Source organism: Sturnira hondurensis, unplaced genomic scaffold (genome assembly GCF_014824575.4).
Source record: "Sturnira hondurensis isolate 20B ecotype Veracruz unplaced genomic scaffold, ASM1482457v3 Scaffold0009733, whole genome shotgun sequence".
Lineage (NCBI taxonomy): Eukaryota > Metazoa > Chordata > Mammalia > Chiroptera > Phyllostomidae > Sturnira > Sturnira hondurensis.
Window position 1 is genome coordinate 5,504,665 of NW_028082364.1, and position 25,181 is coordinate 5,529,845.

Below are 25,181 nucleotides of genomic sequence, written 5' to 3' on the forward strand. Positions count from 1 at the left end.
TTTCCACATCACTGAGCCTTCTGACTTCCAGCCTGGTTTGGCCGCCAGGACACCGCCAGATGCCCACCATCCCTTTGTGGCCCCCCATCTGCCCTTGTCAATCTTGAGCCTATCCCCTGGGACTACCAATCACAACACAGGCATCTCAGTTTCGTCATCAGCAGCCAATCAGTGCTTCTGCTGACGGCTCCTAGCAGAGGCACCCCTGGGTCCTGGCGGGGGCACCCTGGGTCCTGGGGGGTCCTGGCGGAGCCCCCACTGCCCTGTACCCAACCATAACCTCCCAGTGTGTCATAACCTCCCTCTGTAAAATGGGAACCCAGCTCCCTCACCCAAGGGTGCCAAGGGTCAAATGAGGGACCACTGAAGCCAAAAGGCCAGCCCAGAGCACCCCTCCCCCAAACCTGTCTGCAGTCCCTGCTGCTGGACCCAGGTTCCCTGCGCAACTGCGGGGATGCTTCCCACCCTCCCACCCAGAGCTGGACTAGGGGTCCTGCTTTGATGTAAAGACCCACCCTGAACTGCAAGCTTGGCCACTCTGCCCACTCCTCCCAGGCCCTGTGCCCCCTGGACACCCAACTGGAGTGGGACAGAGTCCCCCGAGCCCCCTTCAAACAGGCTCCCTGCACTGTTCCTGCCTGGGCAGCAGGAAGGCATGTTCTCCTAGTCCGCTCAGGTCAATCTCGCTCAACCCCGTAAACACGCAGGCGCACGCCCACCCGAGTGCCTCATGCTCAGGCCTGAACATTGGAGGCTGGCCCCCTCCCCCCACCAGCTGCAGTGCCCCAACCACTTAGGACCCCACACCTTTGCAAGGTCCTCCCCACCCCCGTTCCTGGAGGCGCCTGGGCTGCTCAGACTGGCCCTCAGAGCCCTGGGCCAGGCCCTCCCTGCCACTTTCACCCCAAAGACACACACGGGCTGGCCTCAGTGCTGGATTTGTGTTATTTTATTTAGCTCTTTCCAGTCTGAAGCTACTATCATGGGTATTTGGAGTTATACAAATGACACTTACAAAAAAATAAAAGGCCAAGACACCCAGAGTGAGATGCATGATGAGGCAAACCAAGGTGGGGGGAGGGGCTGGCAGGGGGGCCTTGGGAGCCAGGGGTCAGGGGCAGGGTGGCTCCTTGCAGGCTCCCAGCTGAAGGTGGCCCCCAGCCTCATCCCACCCCGGAACCCAGAGTCCAGTCCGACAAGGAGCACCGACCACGTGGGCCAGAGGCTCTGGCTGAGGCAGTGAGGGGCTCAGCACCACCAGATAGGGACGCAGGCCAGAAAGGGGGGTGGGCAGGAGGGGCCTGGGGGAGCCCCTGGGGGGGGCAGATTCTAGATTCCGGGCGGCACCCTGCCTGCCCCACCACTAGTGAGCAGAGGGCACCCAGGCCTGTCCCAACACCCTCCCCCGAGACCCCCTGAGGGCCACGCACAGCCAGACTCAGGCTTGCTCCAGCTGCCTCCGACAAAACGTTCCTAACGTTTCTTTAAAAAAAATACTGATTTGGTCATTTTCTGCTTCCAGTCAGGCCAGGGTGGACGAAAGAGACAGGAGTGGGAGCCCCAGACCACAGGGCACGTGCAGTAGGCAGGCCTGCTCCGGGCAGAGGGGACAGGTGCTGGGCGCTCTGGTTCCAGCCCCCTGCCTGTACGGCTTTCCTCTGGATACAGAGCTGGTGCGCCGGGATGGGGGCCACCGAAGGGCTTGGGGGCAGGGGCCCAGCTCCTGGGAAGCTGGGGGGACCTTGGCCGGGGAGGGGGAGCAGGAGATTCCAGTTAAAGCCTCCACACCCAGGCCCCCAGCCCCCACTGCCCATTGGCCGCTTTGGGGAAATAAGGCTCAGAGTCATCTGAGGTCAGAAGAAAGACGTGCCAGCCTCACCCACCGCAGAGGAGAGGGCGGAGGGCCAAGGTCCACTTGAGGACCAGGCCGCAGCCGCTGACCCACCGGGGAGAGGCCACACAGGCGACAGGTAGGGGCACCATTTTCTCTGGGTTTCCAGTTTGAAAGGCAAGGGGCGCGCCACCCTCGGCAGCGCCCACCTGGAAGAGGATTAGCAGGAGGGGTCAGGGCGGGTTGGGGGCCGGGACGTGGCAGGGTGGCGGGGTCTAGTACTCCCACAGCGTGGCGGGGTCGACGGTCTCAGCGCAGGCCTTCAGGACCCCCGCGTGGTCCCCCTTCAGGTAGCGCCCGCCCACCTTGATGGCCACCTTGTTGTAGTCGCAGAACTCAAAGAAGAAATCAACGGGGGTGTCGCTGCTGCTGGTGACCAAGGAGTCACTGCCCACCGTCCAGTACTTGCCGGTGGAGTCTGGGGGGAAGGGCAATCCCGTCAGGCCCTGTTCCCCACCCTGCAATCATGGCTTCCGGAATGGGGGCGAGGGTAGTCAGGCCCACCCAAACTTCCCGCCCACCCACCCAGGATGGGGGCCCTCTCCTGTCCCCCCTTCCAGATCCCTAACTCCCCATCTGCTCTGGCTGGGTCTGGGGTGGGCTGGGAGGTCTCCCTCCTATACAGACAAGAGGAGAAGGGGCTGCTCCCAGTCCAGAGTCTCTGGCAGCCTCAGGACATCTGTCCCCCCTGGGGCTTGGAATGGCAGAAGCCAGGTCAGAAGGCAGGCCAGGCTGAGCCCCACAGTCAGGGCCATGCAGGGCAGGGGGCCCTCCCAGCAACCGCGTGCGCAGGAGAACCTGCCTTTGATGTTGTAGGCACCGTCATTGAACTCCAGCTGGAATACGTCGTAGCTGGAGCGGTTGGCGTCCAGGGTGCCTGTGACCTTGCGGCAGCCGATGAAGCCATGCTCCCCACGGAACACGATGATGGGGCGGTTGATCAGCTTCATGAGGAACAGCTCCGTGTCCCCTGTCCCAGAAAGGGGAAGGGACAGCTGTGAGCTGGGACACCCAGACTGGCTCAGAGAGAGAGAGAGGGAGGGAGAGAGGGAGAGCAGGGGCCTGGGGCCACACAGAGTGCCAGCCCTGGACTGAGACTGGGTGGGGACAGTGTGGGGCTGCCCAGCTCAGGGCGGGCCGCAGGAGGCCTTGGTGAGTGGCCCCAGCCTAGTCAGACCGGTATGGAAAAGCAGGTCTTGTTGAGGGGGGCGCCCACAAGCGGCTACCTGCTGTCTCCACCGAGGCGGCCAGCTGCCCGTTCTTCTTGGCCGTCACAAACTTGCCATTGGACGCACGCAGTGTGATCCGCCGATCACGCCACTCGATGTCAAAGTAGCAGCTGGCATTCCTGGGCGTGGCGGGACAGAGTCAGCAGGAGGCCCCAGGCCCCAGCCCCAGCCCCAGGGGGAGGGGAGTGACCGGCGGGCACGGGGCACTTACTTGGTGGAGGCGGTGGACTGCACGCCCCCGGTGGTCGTCAGCGTCCAGTACTTGCCCGTGTGGGTGCGGAAGGCGCACTTTTTGGTGTCGCGGTCGATCTCCAGCTGGAACGTCTCCTGGTCGGTCTCTTCATCTTGATTGGCCGACAGGTCCATGCCTGGGGGGAGAGCCTGCAGCTGGTATCGCACCCTGTCACCTCAACCAACGAGCTCGGGCCTGCAGCGCAGAGGCCAGAGCCGGGGACAGGCAGGGCCACCCCAGGAGCAAAGCTGCCCCTCTGGGTCCGAGGCACTTTCTCTGGTGAGAACTGACACCTTCCAACACACCAGCTGCAGGAAGACACCGCAGAGCCAGCCGGTAGGGAAAATCGTCCCGTGGCCCCGGGTGAGATATGAACGATTAACTGTTGTTAATCGTGTTGTGGTTGTGTAAGAAAATGGCCTTTGGAGATACAGACGGAAGCACTTCCAGAGGAGATGCCCTGGTGTCGGGGAGTTGCTTCAACTTCAACCAAGCCCAGGGCCACACGGAGGGATGGGGACCCCGGCAGAGCGTGGCTCCCGCACGGGTGTCAGGCTTGCAGATCGAGACCTGAGAGCACAGGTTCGCCCAGGGAATTTAGGGAGCTCGCAGATGTACAGACACGAAGCCACACATCTGCCCAAGCGGCCACACCCTGGCCAGCACTGGGACCTAGGGGCTGCTGCTTCTTCGGACATTTAGCCTCACTGCATGTCTGGATTTGCATATGACTTACACTGTTTTGCGTAGCAGAGGGTGGAGCCTCCAGCAAAAACCTGGACCTACTTGGCATCTTTGATCCAACAGAACCGATTAATTCACACCCTCCAGCACTCTGGGTTCTCAGCCCACAGCCATAGGACGGCTGCGCAGAGCGCTGGCTGATGGGCAGGGGCCTGCCCGTGGGTCACTATTTGGGCCTTGATGTCTTTAGGAAGTTGAGACCATGATGGTGGTGTCCAATGTCCCTTCAGACGAGGAGCCCACGCGCCCTAGGACCCCTCCTACTTCTTGGCCACAGCTCTGAGGGCCTGAAAGGTGCCAGCCCCTTCTTAACCCAGTGACATGTCCCCACCTCAGTACCAAGGGGTGGGGACCTTTATCCCTACTGGGCAAAGGGACTGAGGCAGGAAGGTACTGTCCTTCCCCAAGGTCACGAAGAGAAAGCAAGGGCACTGGTGGTTCTCAAGAGGGCGGTGGACACCCTCAGGCTCCCCCTCCAGCCCTCCCTCCTCTCTCTGGACTAGTGGCCACGCCATGACCTCTGTGGGTCTCCCAGGGCCCTGGACCAGGGCCCACCCCCAATGTCAGGGGCAGTGAGCTGGATGGACCATCCCAGCCCAGGGCAGCACTGAGTCAGGACAGTGTCAGCAGGGGCAGGGTCCGGTGACCACCAAGCCACCACCACCAAAGGACGTTCCTGAAGCCACACCGGAGAGCAGAGCTGGGGGCTGGGGTCCCCTCCCTACTCAGAACTCCCCCAGCACACTGGCCAACCTGCCCCTCCCCCACGGCTGCAGAGAGGCCACACCCCTGCTCCGCCCAAACCCGCCCTGTGGTGCACAGCCCGGCCAGTGGCACAGCCTGCCCTGCGCACGTGTGGTGGTCTGGCCCAGGGCAACAGAGGCAGACAAGAGAGAAAGCCCCTCTGGGTGCACCCCAGCAGCAGAAAAGCCAGAGGGGACTCCTCAGAAAGAGAACAAAGGGGGCGGGGAAGAGACCTGGAACAGGTGGAATCTCTGGACAGCCTCACCAGCCCACAAGGAGCTCAGGGGGCGGGCACACTGGGCTGGAGCCAAGGGGCATCACTAGCAGCTGCTTCCTCAGAGGAACAAAGGGAGGCGCCGCAGTGCCCGGGGGCAAAACAGCCGCCATCAGCTCCCTTGCTCAAACCCCATGAGCCTGGCTGTGGCCAGAACTGGGACGGGTGTGGCAGAAGGTCCCCGGCCAGGCAGGGCCCCAGAGTGGAGGCCAGGCGGCACCCTTGGGCCGGCCCCTTCCTGTTGCTCGGTCTCCGTGTCTCTCTCAGCCCACCAAAAGGGCCCAGTCTCTCCACCCTGCCAAGAGGCCGTGGGTTTTGGGCACCTGGTGCCGCTGGGGCAAGGGGAGTCGCCCCCTACCCCCCAGCAAGGCCCCTCCTGGTTCCAAGGCCAGGCCCAGACAGGAAAGGCCCCTCTTGGCCTTGGAGTCTCTAATTAGAGCCGGGTTACTATGGAAACAGCGTTTTCTTTGGGATTTTTCTTTTCAACAGCAGCACAGAAAGCCTGAGTCACGGGCCCACAGGAGCCCCGGGGAGGCAGGAGGTGTTGGGGCTCAGTGGAGCTCACGGGCCCATCCCCGCCCCCAGAGAGGCACCTGGGACCCCTGCCTACCCCCCCATCATGGTTTGCTCAGTCCCCATCCACCCACTGCTTGCCTAACACCCCAGTAGTGCCCGTCCCCCTCAGTCCCAGCAGTTCCCGAACTCCCCCCACCCCCATTCAGTTTAGGGGGGGTCTGAAGCCTGTGGCCAGTCACCTTCCCATTCCCTGACCCCTTCAAGCCCCTCCTCCATCCTCACAGAAGCCCTTCCCCAGGCCCCAAATGCCCCACCTCGTGGGAAGAACTCTCCCACATCCTGCAAAGCCCAGTTGGACCAGCCTTTCCTCATCCTGCCAGCCTGGCCTCTGCCCGGCTGGGACCCCCCCAGGCACAGCTGGCCAGGTGCAAGGAGGCTGTGAGGGCCACTGGGACACGGGGTGCAGGGCTGCCTGGGGTCTGGATGGAGCCTGGGGCAGGTGAGGGTCCCAACCGAGGAAGGGGAAGCGCTGCCCCTCAGTGCCCCTGCCACCCCCTACCCCTGCCCAAGCCGTGTCCTCAGTGTGGTCACAGCCACACCCTTTCCCAGGACCTGGGATAGACACATGCCCTATGCTTCTCACGCCTGCTTGTGGGCCCTGGGACCCCACTCCCCACTCCCAGGTGGCCAGCCCAGGCTCTGAGAGGCGGCTCTGACGGCCTCCTCCTGGAGACAACAGCCTGGCTGGAAACACGCCCTGCCGCCAGCCCTGCACAGATGGGGAAACTGAGGCAGGAGAGCGGGCTGCAGCTTCGGCAGGGAACGCGCCACCCCCACAGGGCCAGTAGATGCAGGATGCAGGCCTGCGGGGATGAGTCACATCCCCCCAGACCAGGATGCTCCTCCTTCCTGGCTGGAGTTTCCCAGCGGCTCCCCTGCATGTGTCAGAAGCCGCCTCCTTTGCCACGCAGGCCTGTCCAAAATGGCCTCGGCAGATGCACACCCACCTGGTGCCAACTTGGGATCCTCTGGTCATTCTTCATCCCACCAGGAAGGCCCAGGCCAGCTACCATGAGAATGAGGTGAAGACCCCAATAGCTGAAGCCTACCGAGCCCCAATACCAGCTCCCAAAGCCCCTCCCCCAGTTCCACACCCCCCTAAACTCACAGAGGAGCCAACACCCCTCTCTTGGCTCAATTTCTGCTATTCGTGCCCCGTCGGCCTGAATCACATCACGAAACCCCCTAGCAAGCTTTACTAGAGAGGAGCGGGCATGCGTCCAGGCTCGGGAGTGGCTGCCAAAAACACCCTTGAGCTTACTCCGGGCCTCCTGCTCCTTCCCGCCTCGGGGCCTTTGCACAAGCCGCAGCGGGTCCACACACTGATTCATGCTACCTTCTAGTCATCCTTCAGGTCAGCCCAAGAGTCTGCCTCAGGAAGTGACCTCCCTCCATCTCATCTGGAACCTGGATGTCCTACCTGGACCCCTCCAGGATATCCATCATGTTCCAGGGAGAATCCCAGCCCCACCAGGGAAGGGCCTGGGACAGGCCTACTTGTTCACCACCCAGGCCTCAGCATGTCTCACGTGACAGGGCCTCAATGTCCACAGAACAGGTGGGGAGCCCTACCCCAGTACTGTGTGAGAAGGGGAGGCCCGTGTGGGCCCCAGAGGTGGGGAGGCACCGGGGGGCCCAGATAAGAGCCCACCCTAGAGTTCAAAAGGCCCAATTCTGCATGCTGCTTCCCAGCTGTGTGACCTCGGGCACATGGCTTCACCTCTCGGGGTGGAACCCACCCATCTGTGGGAAGGAAGCCCTCTGCCCACGCCCATCAGCACACTCCAGCACAAAATCACGGCCCCTGCGACCGGAGCCCCGTCGAGAGAGTGGCCATCAGGAGGGGGGCACTCTGGGCTCCCATTCACCCATCTCCAGGGGCGGGGGTCCGCTTTCCCATCTTGGGGAGCAAGACCCCAACAGGTCCCCGCAGTAGGGCCTCTGGCTGCCAACTGCCTTCGCCTCCAAAGGAGGGGCGGGGCCGCCAAAAGGAAGAGAAGCCGCCAGGGGAGAATCTGAGGAGGAAAAGACGGGGGCTCACTTCTGCTAGGAAATGGCTAGACCAGCGGGAGGCCCGGAAGAGGACACGACGAGCTGCAGCCAATTGTTCTAGGCCCGAGCCTGGGGCGGGTTCACTCGAGGGCAGGGGGCTTCCCGAGGGATCCGGGCTCCCGCTGAGGCCGCCCTCGGACGCCCGCGGGGCAGTGCGCACCCGCCCGGGGACGCTGGGCCGGCGCAGGGCGGGGTGCCTGGCAGGCGGTCATCCGGTCCGGGGCGCGAGGAGGGAGGCTCGGGACCCAATCGCTAGGTTCCGGACGGCGTGAATGGGGGTCCTCAGCAGGGGGGACCCGCAGAAATATGATTCCTCTCCCCACCCGCCCCGCCGCATCTGGTTTTCCCATCTGCAGAGACCAAGCAGGACAAAGGGGGCGAGGGAGGGCCCAGTGGAGGAACCCGCCCCCCTGTTCACAAAGGCCGCGGCCTCCAGCGAGGGCAGAGGAGGGAGGAGGGGCTGGGGGGAAGGGCAGACACTCAGGGCCCCCTCCCCAGCAGAGGCCAGCCACTCCTGACAGCAAGAGGTAGAGAAAGGCCTGGGGAGCGGGGAGGTGGAGCGCACCCCGCAGAGATCAAAGCCTTCCCTCCCGCCCTCGAAAGGCGGCCCCTGGGGTTTGGGGGCGCGTCGGGGACTTGTTGCGACCCTCGCCTCCGCCCTGGAGCAAAAGGCCTGCAGACAGGGGAGGGGCTCGAGAAAACAGCCGATTCGAGGGACCAGCTAGCGTGGGGAGAAACCAGAGTGGGCAGGGGGGTCGTAATGGCACCTAGGGCGGCGCATACGCGGGGCCTAGGATCCCCAAGACCAACGGGGTGGGGATTCTGCAGCGGCGCTCGAAAGTGAGCAAAGCCCCACCCCTCGCCCCCTCCTCCAGGCCTGAGCGCACGTCCCGCGGCGGGACGGGGCGGCCTTCGTGTCTGGCGGGGGCGCCGCGGGGAACTGCAGCGGCGGCGAGAAAGGGCGGGAGGCTGGAAGGCTGGGGGTGGGGTGCGCTTTGTGCACGGACCCGGGAGGCGGGGGCGACGTCCCCACTTACCCTGGCGCGTGGACACGTTCCTCTCGTTGGCGGCCTGCAGCACGACCTGGGCGCAGCTCTGCTCCAGGGCGAAGAGCTCGTCCTTGCCCACCTTGGTGGCCTTGCCCGCCTTGAGCGTGCCGCTGGGCCCGGACGGCGCCAGGTAGCGGCCTTCGCAGTCGCGGAAGGCCACCTTGCCCGAGCGGAATTCGAGCGTGTAGCCAGTGGCGGGCTCGGGGCGCGCCACCAGGCGCCCGTCGTGGCGCAGGAAGCGGTGGTCGGAGGTCTGCACGCTGTAGCGCTGGTCCTGGAAGGCCAGCGTGATGAGCGAGTCGACGCCCCAGGGCACGTCGCGGTCCACCGCGATCTCGTCCGCCGGCCTGGCGCTCAGGTGTGCGTAGCGCTTGCGGGTCAGACTGTAGATGTTGACCTGCGGGTGCATGGCGATGTGCACGCTCCACTTCTCGGCTGGCGACACGGTCTGCGCGAAGCACGACAGGCGGTCCTCCGTGCCGCCGAAGTAGCGCCGGTGCGCCTCGGACTGCAGCGACCAGCGGCCGTCGTCGTGCGCCACGATTAGGAAGCGGCAGTCGGCGCCGGGCACCTCGCGCTCGCAGGTCACGTTGCCATCCTTGTCTGCCGCCAGGTAGCGGCCCAGGTGGCTACGCAGGCACACGGCCGCGCTGCCCGCTTCGTCGGGCGGCTGCTCCAGCGTCCAGATCTGCTTCTTCTTCAGGCTGCTGGCCGATGCGTTCACCTTGAACCCGAACGCCTCGGCCGTCAGGTACTTGTTGCCGCAGTTGATGAGGCCAAACTGGATCTGCACCGCCTCGGTCGTGCCGTTGGCAGTCATGGTGGAGGCGGGCGGCGGGCCCCGGCGCGGCCCGGGAGGTAGGTGGCGGGTCCCCGCGGCAGCTCGCGATTTCTTTGTTCCGCTACCGCGGGCCGGCGCGCACCCTCCGCAGCGATCCACAAAGCCGGCTGGGGCGCCCCGGCCTCTTTATACGCCGGGTGACGTCAGCGCCGCTAGGCCCCGCCCCCGCCTCGCCGCGCGGCTCGGCGTGGGAGGGGGCTCGGAGCTAGAGGGAGCGCTCTCCGCGGCGCTGGGGCCCGGAGGGGCGCGGGGGGCGGCTCGGTTCCCAGTGTCCTCGCTTTCTGCCCGGCGGACCTCTGTAGCCTCCCACCTCGGCCGCCATTCCCGCAGCGCCGCTGCCCGACGACGCACCCGGAGCCCGGGGCAAACTCCTAGGAGGCCCCCCACCCCAAGCCTGGCACCGAGGAGAGACTAGCTGGGTTTGAGGTTGTGACCCAGACATTGTAACGGGGTGGAGGTTGTCCGGAGACAGCTCGGAGGAGGTGATCTTAGAGCAGAGCCTTGAAGGAGCCGAGAAGAGCCCCTGCGAGGGCCTGTGGGTCATGGGGTGGGGTCGGGTGGGGGGCGGGCGGGACAGGAGCTGGAGAGGGGTCTGCAGGCCCAGCTCGCCCAACCCAGGCCTTGCAGTAAGCCCCTCCCGCGGGGCGCTGTGGTTCCCGGAGGCCTCGCTCCCAGGTCGCGGCCCTGAAGACCATCCGGACCCCTCCCAGCGGCCCGGGCGCCCAGCCTGGCTGAGCCAAATAGATCTCCTTGGCATGGGCCTCAACAAGTGACCAGGGTTCCCGTGGCGGGGACGCAGAAGCCGCAGGATTGTGGCCTACGGGGCACCGGGATGAGCGGGGCATGTTTTTGCTGGGTAGCTCAGAGAGGTGCCACAGCCCTGGTCAGTGCAGCCCTGGGGTCCCAGCCCAAATCCCTCCTCTAAGGCCTGGGTGCCTCCCACCCTACACCCCAGAGCCCAACTTCCCAGGAGGCTGCGCTAGCACAGGGCCTGCGGGGCGCCAGGGACACCCTCATCCTTTGGAACCCCAACTCTTCACCCTGCATCAAAGGGGACACTTCCACTCTGGCTGGGTGTGCAGGTGGTTAGAGCACCTTCCCAAAAGTGCGAGGTTGTGGGTCTGATCCCCAGTCAGGGCCCAGACAAGATTCGACCAGTGAAGGCATGAGCACACAGGGCCACCATCCGTGTTTCTGTCTGCCTCTCTCCCTTCCCCTCTCTCTCTGAATCAGTAAATTAAAAATAAGGTGGGGGGAGACATTCCTACAGGCACCGCCTCACCCCGTCCAGGAAAACTTCCCTTTTCTGAGCCTCTCCGAAGGCCAAGGCTTCGGCTGGGACATTCCCCACATGCCGGGCAGGCCCCTGGAATGCCAGCAAGACCACAGGCTGCCCACGAGGTCTCTGAGCAGAGGCGGCGGGCACCGCGCTGGCCCCCAGCTGGTGGGTCAGAGCCCGCGCTGCCCCCCAGGAAACCCCCTACAGGGAGTTTTGTTTTCCAGGGGGACACGGTGTGACCCTCTCATCTCTGTGGCACCTGGGGATTTGTCAGCAGGACCTCGAGCCCGGGGCTGGCACGCGGGTCGAGTCTCCTCCCACAAAGCACACCGGCTGCAGAGTCAGGAGATCGAGTCTCTCCATTTGAGGTCATCTCTGGGCTTGGAACTCAAGAGTCTCCCTGGCTCTGTGACTTAGGCAAGTTACTTAACGTCTCTGAGCCTCAGTTTCCCCTTTTGTAGAAGAGATACAAATCCCCCACTCAGGATGGCCAAAGAGTCCCTGGGGGGCACTCCCAGACGCTGTTTCTGAATACCCTCTGGGCCCAGGGAGGCCTGTGTCCAGTTAGGAAGACCCCCAAGCCTCTGGCCCACCACCTAGACTCCAAGTGAAGGGGGTGGAGTAACAGCCGGCTTTGGGGGATGGCCGTAGGGCGCCAGGCTGGGTGTTGGCGGTGTGGCTGGAGGATGCTGAGAGCCGGATTTTTTTCCAAATGGACAATGCCTTCCCATAGTTCAAAAATCCAAGAATGGCCCTGGCTGGTGTAGCTCAGTGGATTGAGTGCGGGCCTGCAAACCAAAGAATCGCAGTTCAATTCCCAGTCAGGGCACATGCCCGGGTTGCAGGCCAGTTCCCAGCAGGGGATGCATGAGGGGCAACCATACATTGATATTTCTCTCCCTAACCCTTCCCCTCTAAAGATAAATAAGTAAAATTTTTAAAAAATCCAAGAATGTCGGAAGGCCTCCACTCCCCATCCCCGCTGTTAGAGTAGTTTCTTGTGTTCACCTTTCTCTACCCAGACTGGAAAGCATGGGTGGGTTGCTTACTCTTTTCTCCATTTTCTTTTCTTTTATTTATTTACTTATCTTTAGAGGGGAAGGAGAGAAGGAGAGAAACATCAATGTATGGTTGCCTTTCATGCGTCCCCTGCTGGGAGTTGGCCTGCAGGGAACCGGCCTGCAACCCAGGCATGTGCCCTGACTGGGAATCGAACCGCGATCCTCTGGTTCACAGGCCCGTGCTTGATCCACTGAGCTACACCAGCCAGGGCTTCTTTCCTCCATTTTTAAACAATATTTGCAGCCCTGCTTTTGTTACCTGATGTATCTTAGCACAGTTTCTGCCTCAGCACATCAGTGGCATCCTTGTTTCTTTTTAACAGCTGCATAATATTCCGTGGGCTCTCCACACCAGGTTTATTTAACTGGTACTATGGGGTCAGACCCCTGGGTTGCTGCTATTGATGCCCTGCTTTGGCCAGAAGCCCGTCCGGACAGTGAAGCCCTCAAGTTCAGACCTGCACTTTTTTTTCTGCTTCTCTTTGCCTGGCAATAGCCCATGCACCACGTGAAAAAGGAAGGCTTGAATGCCTTTGGTGATGGGGAGCTCACTACTCTTTGTCCATGGCAAGTATAGGTCAAGGCCACCTGACTCTGGTGTATGATCCTTGACTTTTATGCCGGGTGCACCCCAAGATTTCATTTCAGACGGCCCCTGCTCATCCATGGTGAGTGCGAGAAAAATCTCCAAGGCTGCTTGGCTGGGGAGAAAGTCTCGCAGTCCCCAAGGCTCAGGAAACTGGATTCAGAACCGGCTGAGCAGCCCTTCCCAATGGCCTCATTTCTGTCCCCGGATCAGGCAGCAGGGAGCCCGGTGGCCAGCCTGGGAGTGGGTCAGGCCTGGCCCCAGGCATGCCCTCGTTCTGGGGCAGCTCAGATGGCGCCTGGGTTCCCGTGGGGCCCAGGGACATCATGTCCATGTTCCCATCCTTCCCCAGAGGGACCCAAGGCAGGGCCTGCAAAGAGGACCATGTGACCTCACTGGACACAGCGGTGCCCAGTGTAACAGAGACTCGGGGAAGGCCAGAAAAGAGAACCCAGCATGGTGCAGGGATGAGGTGTTTTTTGATTGGTAGACGGCCACCAGGGCAATGTTGATATTTTGGTGTGGAGATGCAGAGTTGTCTTTCTGAGGGTTTTGGTTTTGTTTGTTTTTGGCTTGGGTTTTTTTTTGCTCTGTGCCTTGCTTCCAGGCCTCAGTGACTGGTCCCAGCGAGTTCCCTGACTCCACGTCGACTCCCAGCCCTTTCTCGGGGCCTGTGGATGTCCTCAGATTTCCGCTGTGCTTCCAGCTGGACCCCGGGGCGAGCCGGCCTGGACCCCTGGGCCTTTGCCTCCACCTGCCCCAGAGCCAGGCCCTCTCACCTGGGCCAGGACTGCGCAGGCCTGTGCCGGGCCTCCGACACCGTGGGCACCTCCCTGCAGGAATCTCCTCAGGACCCGCTCTCCCAGCTGCAGGGAAGTTTAGTGTCCCAAGAACTGAGCCCAGGGTCCCACCAGCCTCTGGGACCCCTCCCACTGGACTCTACCCTCAGGGGGCAGAGTCTGGCTGTGGGGGAGGCAGCTCTGACTTCACTAAGACTGTGAGGTCTCCAGGCATTGTGCCAAGGGCCGTATCTGCTTAAACTTCCAACAAACTTTTGTCTCGTCTTTACACAGATAAGGAGACTGGGAGCTGAAGAAACTGGACCCAGCAGAGAGCGGATTGCTGACCCCTGGGGCTGGGGGCGGGGCTTGGTGCAACTGCCTAATGGAATGGGTTCCTTTGGGGGGGATGAAAATGTTGTAGACCTGGGTAGATGAGATCACACAACACTGTGGATGTCCCAAATGCTACAGAACCGTACACTCCAGTGGACTGAGTGCCGGCCTGTAAACCAGAAGGTCGCCAGTTCGATTCCCAGTCAGGGCACATGCCTGGGTTGCGGGGCCAGGTCCCCAGTAGGGGGCACTCACTCGAGAGGCAACCACACCTTGATGTTTCTCTCCCTCCCTTCCCCTCTCTCTAAATAAATAAAATCTTTCAAAAAAATAGTTAAATTTATGTTGTGTGAATTTTTTAATTTCTTAAAATACGTTTATTGATTTTAGAGAGGGAGAGGGAGAAACACCGGTCAATTACCTTCCATGTGATCCCTGACCGGGGACTGAACTTCCAACTTTTTGGTGTGTGGACGACGCTCTGACCAACTGAGCCACACCAGCTAGGGCTGTTGTGTGAATTTTACCACAGTAAAAAACTCCATCAATCTTATGGACAAACAAAAGGGACACAACTACATCGCACAGTAGGGAGTCAACAGAAGTGGGACTCGAACCCAGGCCTCCCACTGTCAGCCCTGCGCTCCCAACCCAGCCAGACACAGTGAGCATGAGGTGGCGCCTCTGGCCGCGCACCCCCTCCCTGACGGTGTGTTCTGAGTCTTCCTGCTGGAGCGGCCCCACACCTGCTCCTTCTGGGGCTCCCCCTCCCACCTGCTGTGCGTCTCACCTGCGCCTCCCCCCACCCCAGCCCCGCCTGTCAGCACCAGTGAGATGGTGGAAACCTCACCTCGCCCCACCCGATCTCTGTCCAATTTCATGGTGGGTCATCCAGACGCCAGGGTTGGGTGGCCACGGGCGACTCACAACCCCTGTCAGCAGCTCCCGGGAGCTTCCTGGCAGCATCACTTAAAGCTGGGTAATGAGCCCCTGGCTGGTGTAGCTCAGTGGATTGAGCGCGGGCCTGCGAACCAGACAATCGCGGTTCGATTCCCAGTCAGGGCACATGCTTGGGTTGCAGGCCAGTTTCCGGCAGGGGTCAGTTCCCTGCAGGGGATGCACCAGAAGCAACCATACATTGATGTTTCCATCCTCTCTCCTTCCCTTCCCCTCTAAAAGATAAATAAATAAAATATTAAAAAAAAAAAAGCTGGGTAATGAAGGGGAGCTGGTCCTTGTCCTCTCCTAGCCTCAGTTTCCCTTTTCTCAAAAGGATACTGTGGCCCCGGTTTGCCCAAGAGCCCGCCACAGTCCAAAGCCTGTGCATGGTCCTGCTGCCTCTGCAGTCCCCTCAGTGCAGCCCGGTGCAGCCTGCGCCCCCTGCAGTGCCTCCCCTGTGGGAAGAAGCGATTCCAGGGCCAGACTTCCAGCAGGCCTGGCCTCCCTGCTTACCACTGGGACCTGTGTGCCACCCAGGGCCACCAGCCATGCCCCAGCACTGTCAGCTCAGAGTCAAGGAAGGCAGGACAAGGCCAACATCCCATCACCCCCATCTCCGCAAACACCCCTGCCAATCTCGGTGCCGTCAGATCACAAATAGGGAAACCGAGGCATGGATGGAACAGAGGCTCTGGCCAAGCTTTAAAGAGCAATGCGCAGTTTTGGGGGGCCCTGGGCTCATGGCTGTAGTCAGATTTGCAAAGATATTTGTGGCCCCTCAAAACTGTGACCCCTCAAAGATGTGAACCAAACCGGTGAGTGCCCAGGGGGTCGCCCATGTGATGGATGAGCTGCTGTTGAGGGCAGGGGGCCCTTGCGTTGGCCCCGAGCTCCAGGAGGCTGCGCTGCCCCTGTGAGTAGAGAGGTCAGCAGAGTGGAGTCGGCCTGGCCCGCCCTGTGTCTGCTATTGAACACGTGTCCCCCCAAATCGTCTCCCCGTCTCCCTGCTGGATGGTGATGTCCTGAGGGGAAGCCTGCAATGGCCTCCGTGGGCAGCTAAGAGGCCCCACCTGGCCGTCCGCCTCACCCCCAAAGCGGCAGATGCCGGTCGGCCCCGCCCCGAGGCCCAAGTGCGGTTCGGGAAGTGAAGCCGCGGGGGCAGGTGCCTGGCAAGTGAGTGCCTGGCTAATGAAGAGGACATTAGCGCCCTGGGCAGAGCTCCACTCCTGCCAAGATGTCCTTGCCAGGAGCAGGCCGGGTCCTTCAGCCGAGGAGAGGCCACTGGCTCGTGCCAGGCCCCAGCACCCGCCCCCACTCGCACCTGGCTGCCGCCCCACTCCTGCTCTGGACGCCTGCAGCTGCCCTCGGGGTCCCCCCACCCCTTCACCAGTGACCGGAAGACCCCAGCGGGATAGGCCGTCTCTGGCCTCAGCTCCATCTGTCGAATGGCGGGGTCCCCCATTCCTCCGAGAGCCCGCACAGATCCCTCTCTACAGCACGAGCCGTGGGTCCGGGGGCCCTGGGTCCACTGTGAGGACAAACACCTGCTGTCCCCAGGTCAGCGTTGTTCCGAGCTGTTCTGACCACCTGCAGGTGCTCGGGGGGCGGGCGTAACAAGCAGCAGCTCTCACGGGCGACGCATCGCCTCAACCTGCACCCTCATGGCCTCCAATCCAGCCCCGTGGCAGCCAGGCAGCTTCCTCAGGGGCAAACCTGGTCCTGCCCCTTAAGACCCTGTACCCTAGTTTGGGACTGTGGCAGGCTGGAGGAAAACAGGCTTTTATTTTTGGCAAAAGTCACAGAGCCCCAGCCAGGGCACCTTTTATGCGCCCAGAGTTGGCCGGCAGGATTCCATCCTCACCCCAGGCTGTTCAGGGACCCTTTGAGGAAACCCCCTCTCAGTCAAGATGCCTCAATGCAAAACACAGAGAACAATGACCCAGCTGCTTCAACAAGGCCGTCCGTTGTGACGAGAAACAAGAAGTCCTGAGGAGGGGAATTTCCCGGGCTGGATAACCCCGACATTAGCTGGGAAAGGACCCTGGAACTCCCCCCACTGCTCACTCTGCCCTCCTTATTGTCCTTATGGAGGGGGCTTTGCCCTCAGGCTGAGCCCCTCCGAGTCACAAGGTGGCTGCCAGGGCTCCGGACATCACATCCTCCCAACATTTTCTAACCTAGGCTTTTGACAACTCATGAACCCCTTCTCTGTATCACGTTTTTCAGGGTGTAAGACAAAACACATTCGACTGCAGAGGAAGTCAGTTCCACTGACACTGTCGACATCCCGTTTGACTGTGGCGCGTGCTGATAGATGCGCTTCTGATGAACACATTGAATGACAGCCTCCAGTGGCGGGTGTAAGAGCCACTGTGATTTGATCTAAATGCTGCAATAATGTAAGACAGTCTGTTGGCGACAAAGCCACAGGCCCTGCTCGGGTTTGTCGCTCACGTTCCTGAAGGAGAGAAATGCTGACTTCCGCAAGTAACAGGGCGTGAGGGCTTCTTCCTTAAAGTTCACAGACTCCAGACTCCCGGAGTCCCTTGGCTCCTGGTGGAGGACTGGTTTTGTAAATCAAAGGAGTCGGTCCTCAAGCCACCCGGCCCACCTTCCCTCCCTTCTCAGCCCCCCCCCCCGCCAAAACCACGCCCCCTAGCATGACCAGAAGGCCCAGTATTCCACAGCTGGATTTCCACCCAAAGAAGCTGACAGCGGGGTCTCGGGGAGGTGTGTGCACACCTGGGTGTGCAGCAGCGTGGCTGCTGGTGCCCAAAGGTGGAGGCAACCCAGTTGCTCTCGGAGGGAGGAACAAAGAAGCAAAATGCGGTGGAGGCTGATGGTGGAGTGGTATCACCTTTAGGAGCAAGACAGGGTCTCTCACGCAGGCCGCGGCATGGAGGGCCTTTGAGGACATTCTGTGAGTGAGATAAGCCAGTCACACCAGGACAAAGACTGCACCACAGTCCCATTTATATGCGGCCCCTGCGGGAGTGGTGTTCATGGAGAAAGTAGAAAGGTGGGCGAACTGGTGTGGCCGGACTCGGTGACTCACAGAACCGCCACCGCAGCGGTGGAGACAGCACGAGCCCGGAACAGGACCCACAGCCAGATCTTGGGGACGGGGAACTCGGACTCACAGGTCCAGTCAGTTTGGACAATGGTGCCAGAGAAACGCAGGTCCACATGGGGTTGGGAAAACAGTCGCCTGGAAGGGCAGTGAGGTGGGGCATGGCTCGGGGCTCAGGCCCTAGCCCACTCGCCAACTTTTCTTCCTGACCTCAATTTTGTCATCTGTGAAATGGGTACAACACAGCCTCCCTCACGGGGCTGTGGGTAAATGTTCTGAAAACCCTGATGCGTCCACTGGAGCGAGCAGGGGAGGAGGATCTGGGCCAGCTGGCATTGAGCTGGGTGCAGGGAAGGGCAGCGAGTGTCCGAGAGGCCAGACCCTGCAGGTCGGAGGGCACGGGGAGCCCCTGATGGTTCGAGAAGAAGAGGAGGCGGCCTGAGCTGAGATGGAGGAGGAGCAGACCAGTGAAGCGCAGGAGGGTGAGTCAGCATGGTGGCGGGGAGCCCCAGATTCTGAAGGTCACAAGGGCAGAGTGGGGCCCAGAGGATGTGCCTGGAAAGCAGTTTCTGTCTGGGGTGAAGAACTTTGGCACCATATGAGGGCCCAGAGCGGGAGCCGGGCCAAGATAGCCCTTGGGAACCACCACCTGCGGATATCAAGGCCACACGGGGCTGGACCCCACTGTCCTCTTCCTCCCACTGACCCTGACTGCCACTCCCCCTCACACCCACCTCACGAGGTTGTGATGAAAGGAAGGCAGCTGATGGGAGGATGGGGGTGCAAAGCCCATAATGTCCCCAGAGGCCACTTCCCCCCAGCAACTGGGCCAGCCCCAGCAGGGCAGGGCAGGGGCACGTAGGGGCCAGTGGTTGGCAGGGTCCCAGCCTGCTCTGTGGCCCAGTTATGGGATTCTCTGGTAAACCCAACAGAGCAAAATCGTAACAGAGGGGCCCCTTAAAGCTGCTTCCCCCCACCCCGCCCCCATCCGCGCTCCAGGCTCTGAAAGCACCCGTTCTGATGCTGGCCTGCAGGTTCCCCTTTCATTGCCCAAGCCCCAGGAGCCCAGCTGCAGCATGTCTGGGGTTCAGGGTGCCTGCCCCCGGCCACCTGCCGGGGCTCAGAGAGGTGCAGTGACTTGCTCAGGGACGCCCAGCCAAGCAAGGTGGGGCCGGGTCCCAAACCTGTGTGCCGTGAGGAGACCCCACTTCCAGGTCCCAAGGCCTCCTTTCCCTCTGTTCCTGCGTGAGTGCAGCTCCCAGGAGCCCCGTCTCCATCTCCACGGGTGAGTTTCCTGTGGCTGTCTTAACAAATGGCCACAAAGAAGTGGGATTCGAACAAAAGAGACGGATCTGTGAGTTCCCCCAGGCCTGGACCAGGCATCACGGGGTCTACAGGCCCCATCCAGGGCCTGGCTCCTGACGTTCCCCACGAGTGTGCGGTCAGGTAAGGGTCAGAGACGGCTCCACCGGCCGGAGCCAGCACGTGCTGCGAGACCCCACGCTCCGAGAAGTTCAAGAACAGTCCAGCTGGTCTGGTGGGGGCAGCAGCCAAGAGACCCGGGGGGAGGTCCTGGCCTAGTGGATCACACATGAGCGGGCTTTTGGGGGCCGGAAACACTCTATACCAGCCCCAGATATAAAAGCTTTAAATGCTCGGCAACCGCATCAAGTGAGTAAAAATAAACAAGGAAGATCTATTTTAATCATGTATTTTATTTAACCCATCGATGTGTCTACAATAGTTATTTCAACATGTACCCAACTTATAAATTATCGAAAAATTTTAGGTTCTTCTCTCCCCACCCCCGAACTAAACGGAGTTCCCCCCTGGAGGAGTCCCCACGAGACCACATTTGGGCCAGGACACACGCCTCAGCACACACAGAGTTGTATGGAAGCTCTGTGCACTTTGGTTGTGTTAAGCCTTAATTTAAAAAAAAAAAAACACCTGAAAGGAAAGCATTTTTCTTGTGAGTGACCGAGTCCTGGAGTCTGGGCAGGGCCTTCAGTGACCTGGGGGCAGGACTCAAGGTGCAGAGTGACTGGGACCAGAGCCCCCTGCTTGCCAGCTACTGGGTGGGCTCTGTGGCAAGAGGGGAGTAGGGTGGCTGTCCCCCCAGACTGCATCCCAGAGGCTGTGATTCCACCCAGTCCGGCCCCTTATCTCCGAGCACAGCCGGCCCATTGTCTCGGGAAGGAAGGGAAGCCCAGAGGACTGGAGGCCACTCTGCAAAGGCCGCCCTGCCCAGCCTTGCCCAAGGCGCCCCCCTTGTCTGTCCCCTCCCCGCCCTCTCCAGCCTCGCGTCTGTCTCGGTCTCTAGACCCAGACAGACACGGGGCCCCAGAAACACCCAGCACCCCTCCCAGGCACGGTTCTACCTGGACATGTGTAGGAGAAACGCTGTGTGGTGTCAAAGTGAAAGGAAGCTCCTCAGTAATCGGGCCGTAAAATGCACCCTCGGCATGACTTATGGAGATAAAGCCAGAAACGTGGAAGATCTCTTCCTGCCTTTCTCTTCTGGAAGGACTGGGTCCTAAAGCCATTAGAGATCCAGGCACAGGGTGGGGGAGCCAGGGTGCCCGGAGGAGGTGGGGTGTGCAGGAGCGAGGTGGCGGGCCTGGGGAGGCGAGGCAGGAGGGGGTGGGGAGCGCATCCAGGCAGCAAGGGCCCACACCCAGGAGGAGTGAGGAGGCAGTGGCGCTGTGAGCCGGGTGCACTGGGGACTGAGATAATGAGCGGGCACCTTCGGATGGGGCAGCCAGGTTGCCGCTGGCAGAGAAGGGAGTCACTACACAGCGTGGAAGGGAGGGGGGGCGGAGTGAATGCTGAGCTCAGTGTCCACAACACAGACACAGGACTCTAGATGGATACAAAGGACACTCCAACGGAGGCGTGTCTCCTAGACCAGGGTGGGCAAACGCGTGGGCCTCCTTGCGTCTGGCAACCTTCAGTTCGTGCTCTGTAGATATGAGTTTGTTTCCATTTTGTTTGTTCATTTATTTTGTTTTTTAGATTCCACCCATGAGTGAAACTGTAAGGGACTTGACATTCTCTGATTTGTTTCACTCAGCATAAGACCCGCTAGGTCCCTCCATGCTGTTGCAAATGGTGAGATTTTGCTCCCTGTTACTGCTGAGTCATATTCCGTTGTACAATATATACGTATCACATCTCCTGATCCCATCCACTTATCGATGGACACCCAGGTTGGTTCCGCAGCTTAGCTACTGCGAAGGATGCTGCAATGAACATAGGCTGCCTACGTGGTTTTGGATCCGCCGTTTCACTGTCTTCAGATAAATTTCCAGAGATGAAATCGCCGGATCTGGGTCCTGGGGTAGAGCCATCTTTAAATTTTTGAGGCACCTCCACAGCAGCTGCCTTCATTTACGTTCCCATCAACAGTGCGCCAGGGTTCCCCTTTCTCCATGTCGTCGCCCAGGCTTGTTCTTTCTTGTCTTTTTCCCCATCGCCCTTCTGACTAGTGTGAGGCAGCGTCTCCATCACGGGTTTGATTTGCATTTCCCTGGCGATTAGGAATGGTGATCATCTTTTCATGCCCTTGGTGGCCATCTGTACATCCTCTCAGGAGACGTGTGTACTCAGGTCCTCTTTAGGAAATTTCTGTTTGCCTTGCCTTTTACTCCTAATGAAGGGATCAGATTTCACGAAGGTACAGGTTAACTTGTGGATTTCTATCTGATACAAAAGATAACACCAAGGGCCACAACTCTTCCATGTCCCAGAGGACAGTAGTCTGATTTTTAAAAACTGAATTTAAGAATCTTATCTTAGCATTTTATTTTTTTAATTTATTGATTTGAGAAACATCAGTGTGTTGTTCCACTTACTTATGCATCCGTTGGTTTATTTCTGTATGCGCCCTGACCATGCATCGAACCCACAACCTTGGCATATGGGGGGGGTGAGGGATGATGCTTTAACTAAGTGAGCTTCCTGGCAAGGGGACTTGAGTGTTTGTAAACGGTCTGTATAAATCCCAGTTCCACAAGCGCTTTTTGCAGCAATTTTACCAAGTAACTGTTCCCTCTTTACTTAATGAGGTGGATCAAGTCATTGACAGATGTTCATTCTCTAATTTTTCCAGTAAGCTTCTGGATGGGTCTTCTCGGGACTCTTACTGGAGAGGACTCCGGTCGAGTCCAGACCCGCCCAGCTTGGCGTGGCAGACGCGTTTCCAGCGCCACCTGGTGGCTGCCAGGTGCCCGCGCAGCCTAATCGGGAGTGGGGAGGAAGCGCCCGGCTGTTCTGCGACTGCGGGATCCTGGGCGGTGGCGTCTCCGCCTCCGCACTTATGAGGAACCGGCCGCCTCTTTTGTCTTGGTAGCCGTGGACGACTTCCCTAAGGAGGGCAATTTGGAGCTGGGCCATGCAAGACACATTAATTCTTCTCAGTCCTGCATCCCGGCGTGCAGAAGCCAGAGCGTGGTCCTGCCCTGAAGTAAGGGGACAGCGGGCTGCTCGCCACTAACTCCAGCAAGCCTCGTTCTTAGGGTCGTTATGCCCATTTTATGCACTGGAAAACTGAGGCTCAATTCCTAGAATATGGGCGCCGCCGCCCTGGTCTAGTGCTCCACCAGGAACGCTATCTAAACCCTCCCACCCCACGACAATGCCTAGCCTGCCACCGGGGAGTTTATGATCATCTTTGGAGACCTGCTTATTGAAAGATTCCCTTTATTTAGAGGAAGAGAATTAGTCCCGGAGAGGGCCTGACCCACCAGCTGAGTCACTCAGGAAGTCCAGATGGGCCAACTCTGCTCGCTCAGCCACCTGCCAAATGCCTGGGCCCCGGGATTGAAAACAGAACCAGCCTCCACTCCGCCCCAGACCCTTCCAGTCTGCCTCACCCTCTCTCTAGGCCAGGAAGATGGGGGAGATCCCCGCCCCCCACCCCGCCATATTTACAGCTCCCTCTCTTCCTCCTCCCTAAACCCTCAGGCTGTACACCCGCCGCCAACAACCGCCCTCAAACCCCATCTGCTGGCAGCAGGACTCTGGACCGGGTGGGGAACACCCAAGGTGGGCGTGGCGTGCGGCCTGCGAGAACTTGGGGTGGAGCCTTTGCAAGGGCCACGCCCCTCCCCACCCTCTTGGAGCCTTTTTCCTAGTCAACCCCAGTTCCCAAGAATTCCGCTGAGTCACTTCCGAAGCTGCAGCTGCAACCAAAGTGAGAACAGTAAGTGTCATTCAATTCTCTGAGCCACGGCCCAGTGCCGACCTGGGACACCCGACCACTGTCTGTCTCAACGCCTCGCGGGCCAGCGAGGCCACCTCCCACCCCATTCCCTGCGGTTCTCCTCCAGCCACTCCGTCCCGCCTTATGGCTGTTCACTAGCCACGCCTTCTGCCTGGCATTTCCCCGCCCCGCCCTACCCCCACCCCCGCAGCGCTAGCAGCCTAAGCGTCCTCCACACCGGCAATGTTAAGGCCTCTGCTCCATGGGAATGTGTCAGGGGGTGTCTGCGAGCCTGACCCGCAGACGCTCGGATGGGCACTTAGATTGGCAAAGATGTCCCGGTACAAACTGCAACCCGGGGCGCTACGTGCTTCCTGGTACGAGTGGACAGGTGCGCGCGCTGCGTCCGGGTATCTGTGTGCGAGGCTGCGGTGCACAGCGTGGGGACAGGCGTGCCTAGCGCGCGCCCTGCGCATCCCCTGCTGGCGCAGACGCGGGTCTTGAATCCGTTGTCTCTCATCTCCAAGCCCACCCTTCGCGGAGAGGCCCCAAACTACGATTCCCAGAACCCTTGGTGGCTCCGGAATTCCTGCGGGGCTCAGCCAGTAGGGGGCGCCGGGGCTCTTAACCTTTCGGGTGCCGTGAGTGGATGTGGACCGTTTAGCAAGTAATGATACTTAGGGACGTCAACTAAGAATGATTTTTTTTGTTTTTTTTTTAAGAATGATTTTTTTTAAATTAAGCCTTAAAGTTGTGTTTGGATTGCATCTTTAACTTTTTAAATTCTGGTAAAATACACAAAATCTGCCACCATAACCACTTTGAACTGCAGGGCTTCGGCGCTTTTGTACTGTTATGAAATAGCGGCCTTTCTCCTGTTGCGCATGTGAAACTCCGCATCCCCTTTAAATTCCCCTTTTCCCCTCCCCCAGTAGCCACCCTTCTCCTTTCTGTTTCTAGGAGTTTGAGCACTGTAGCTAGTGGAATTACACAGTAGCTGTCCTCTTGTGTAGCTTGTGCATTTAGCCAGTGTCCTCAAGGTTCATCCTCGTTGTCGTCAGAATTTCCTTTCCTTCAACGGGGGGGTCGTATTCCGTTGTATGTATGGGCCACCTTTTGTTTATCCACTCATGGATCCGTCAGAATCGCGCTTTTGGTTTCGGTCTGGGGGTTCTTTTTTAATAAGAACATTTATTTAGAAAGTCACAGAGGCAGAAGAAATGGGCTCCGGAAACCAGTTCCAGAAGCAAAAGGAAGATCCTTGGAGTGTAGGAGAAGGACACAGGCGGGGAAACCCGGGCCTGGGGGAGAGGGCGGGGGAGAGCGCCAGGCACTACTAGACAGTGCTGCACCAGAATCAGGCTTTTAAATTCGTGAAATAAAGTGCCCAGACGTACAAAGGAAACTTTATAATTTGATTCGGGTTGTCAACAAGCTCAAAGAACAACTTGTGAGGCGGTAACGTAGATGCATTTCTCTACGAATGCATGAAATGACATTCATCTCACGCCTAGAAACTCCAGCCTGCTTCCAGACAGTTCTCTGTCCACCAAGATTTCTGGTTACATAGTTCAAGTGAAGCTTCAGTAAGTGGCCCAACTGCTTCCTTCCCCCGCCCTGCCCGGGGAGCTCAGTTGGAGCGCCGTCCCCATCTGCCAAGGGTTTGGGTTGAACTTCTGGGCGGGACACATACAGGAGGCAACCGACGAATGCATAAATAAGTAGAATGACGAATCAATGTTTCTCTCTCTCTCTCTCTCTCTAAGTCAATAAATACAAAATTTCAAAAATTCCTACAAGTCAGAACTTTCTGGAAACAGCCCCATCTCTGTGTAATTTGCCCATCTTGCCTCCCGTGCTTAAGGACTGCCGCTCAGCCTCTGCCACTTGGGCTGCCATCAGCCCTCGGAGACCAGGAGCTGTCCTCACCCACAGAGGACAGCCACCCAGAGCCCAGGGAGGATGGCACTGCCTCACTGATACATTTCTCAAAGGCGTGCAGGTCACCCGTGACAAATCACACCTTTTGGATCCTTCCTCCCGGCTGTGCCAGGGAAGTTCCGGCCTGGCTGCCTCACGGAATGTAGGCCACTGATAGGTTGAAACCTCAGTCTACAGGCCAAGCCACCTGTTGGAGACGAAGCAGCCGCACAGCTGACTGTCTGGGAAGCGGCCACACCTGGAAACCCGGTCCAGTGCAGTGTCATAATCCACCTGGTTTCCTGTTGCTGGGAATTAGCAACATTTGCCTTTGTTCTGGAGTATGAACTGTTTCCTCCAGGGTCAACCTCGCCCT

General features: G+C 59.8%; 1 protein-coding gene across 1 annotated transcript; it reads right to left on the bottom strand.

Annotated features, from left to right (window-relative positions):
- Nucleotides 1-931: 931 nt before the first annotated feature.
- FSCN1 (fascin actin-bundling protein 1) lies at nucleotides 932-9,722 on the bottom strand. The gene is made up of 5 exons (XM_037057885.1): nucleotides 8,780-9,722; nucleotides 3,332-3,488; nucleotides 3,118-3,239; nucleotides 2,694-2,861; nucleotides 932-2,309 (listed from the first exon to the last, which is right to left on the bottom strand). Exons 1-5 carry the CDS (start codon nucleotides 9,609-9,611, stop codon nucleotides 2,107-2,109), a joined length of 1,482 nt encoding a protein of 493 aa, XP_036913780.1. The 5' UTR covers nucleotides 9,612-9,722; the 3' UTR covers nucleotides 932-2,106.
- Between the last annotated feature and the right edge of the window lie 15,459 nt (nucleotides 9,723-25,181).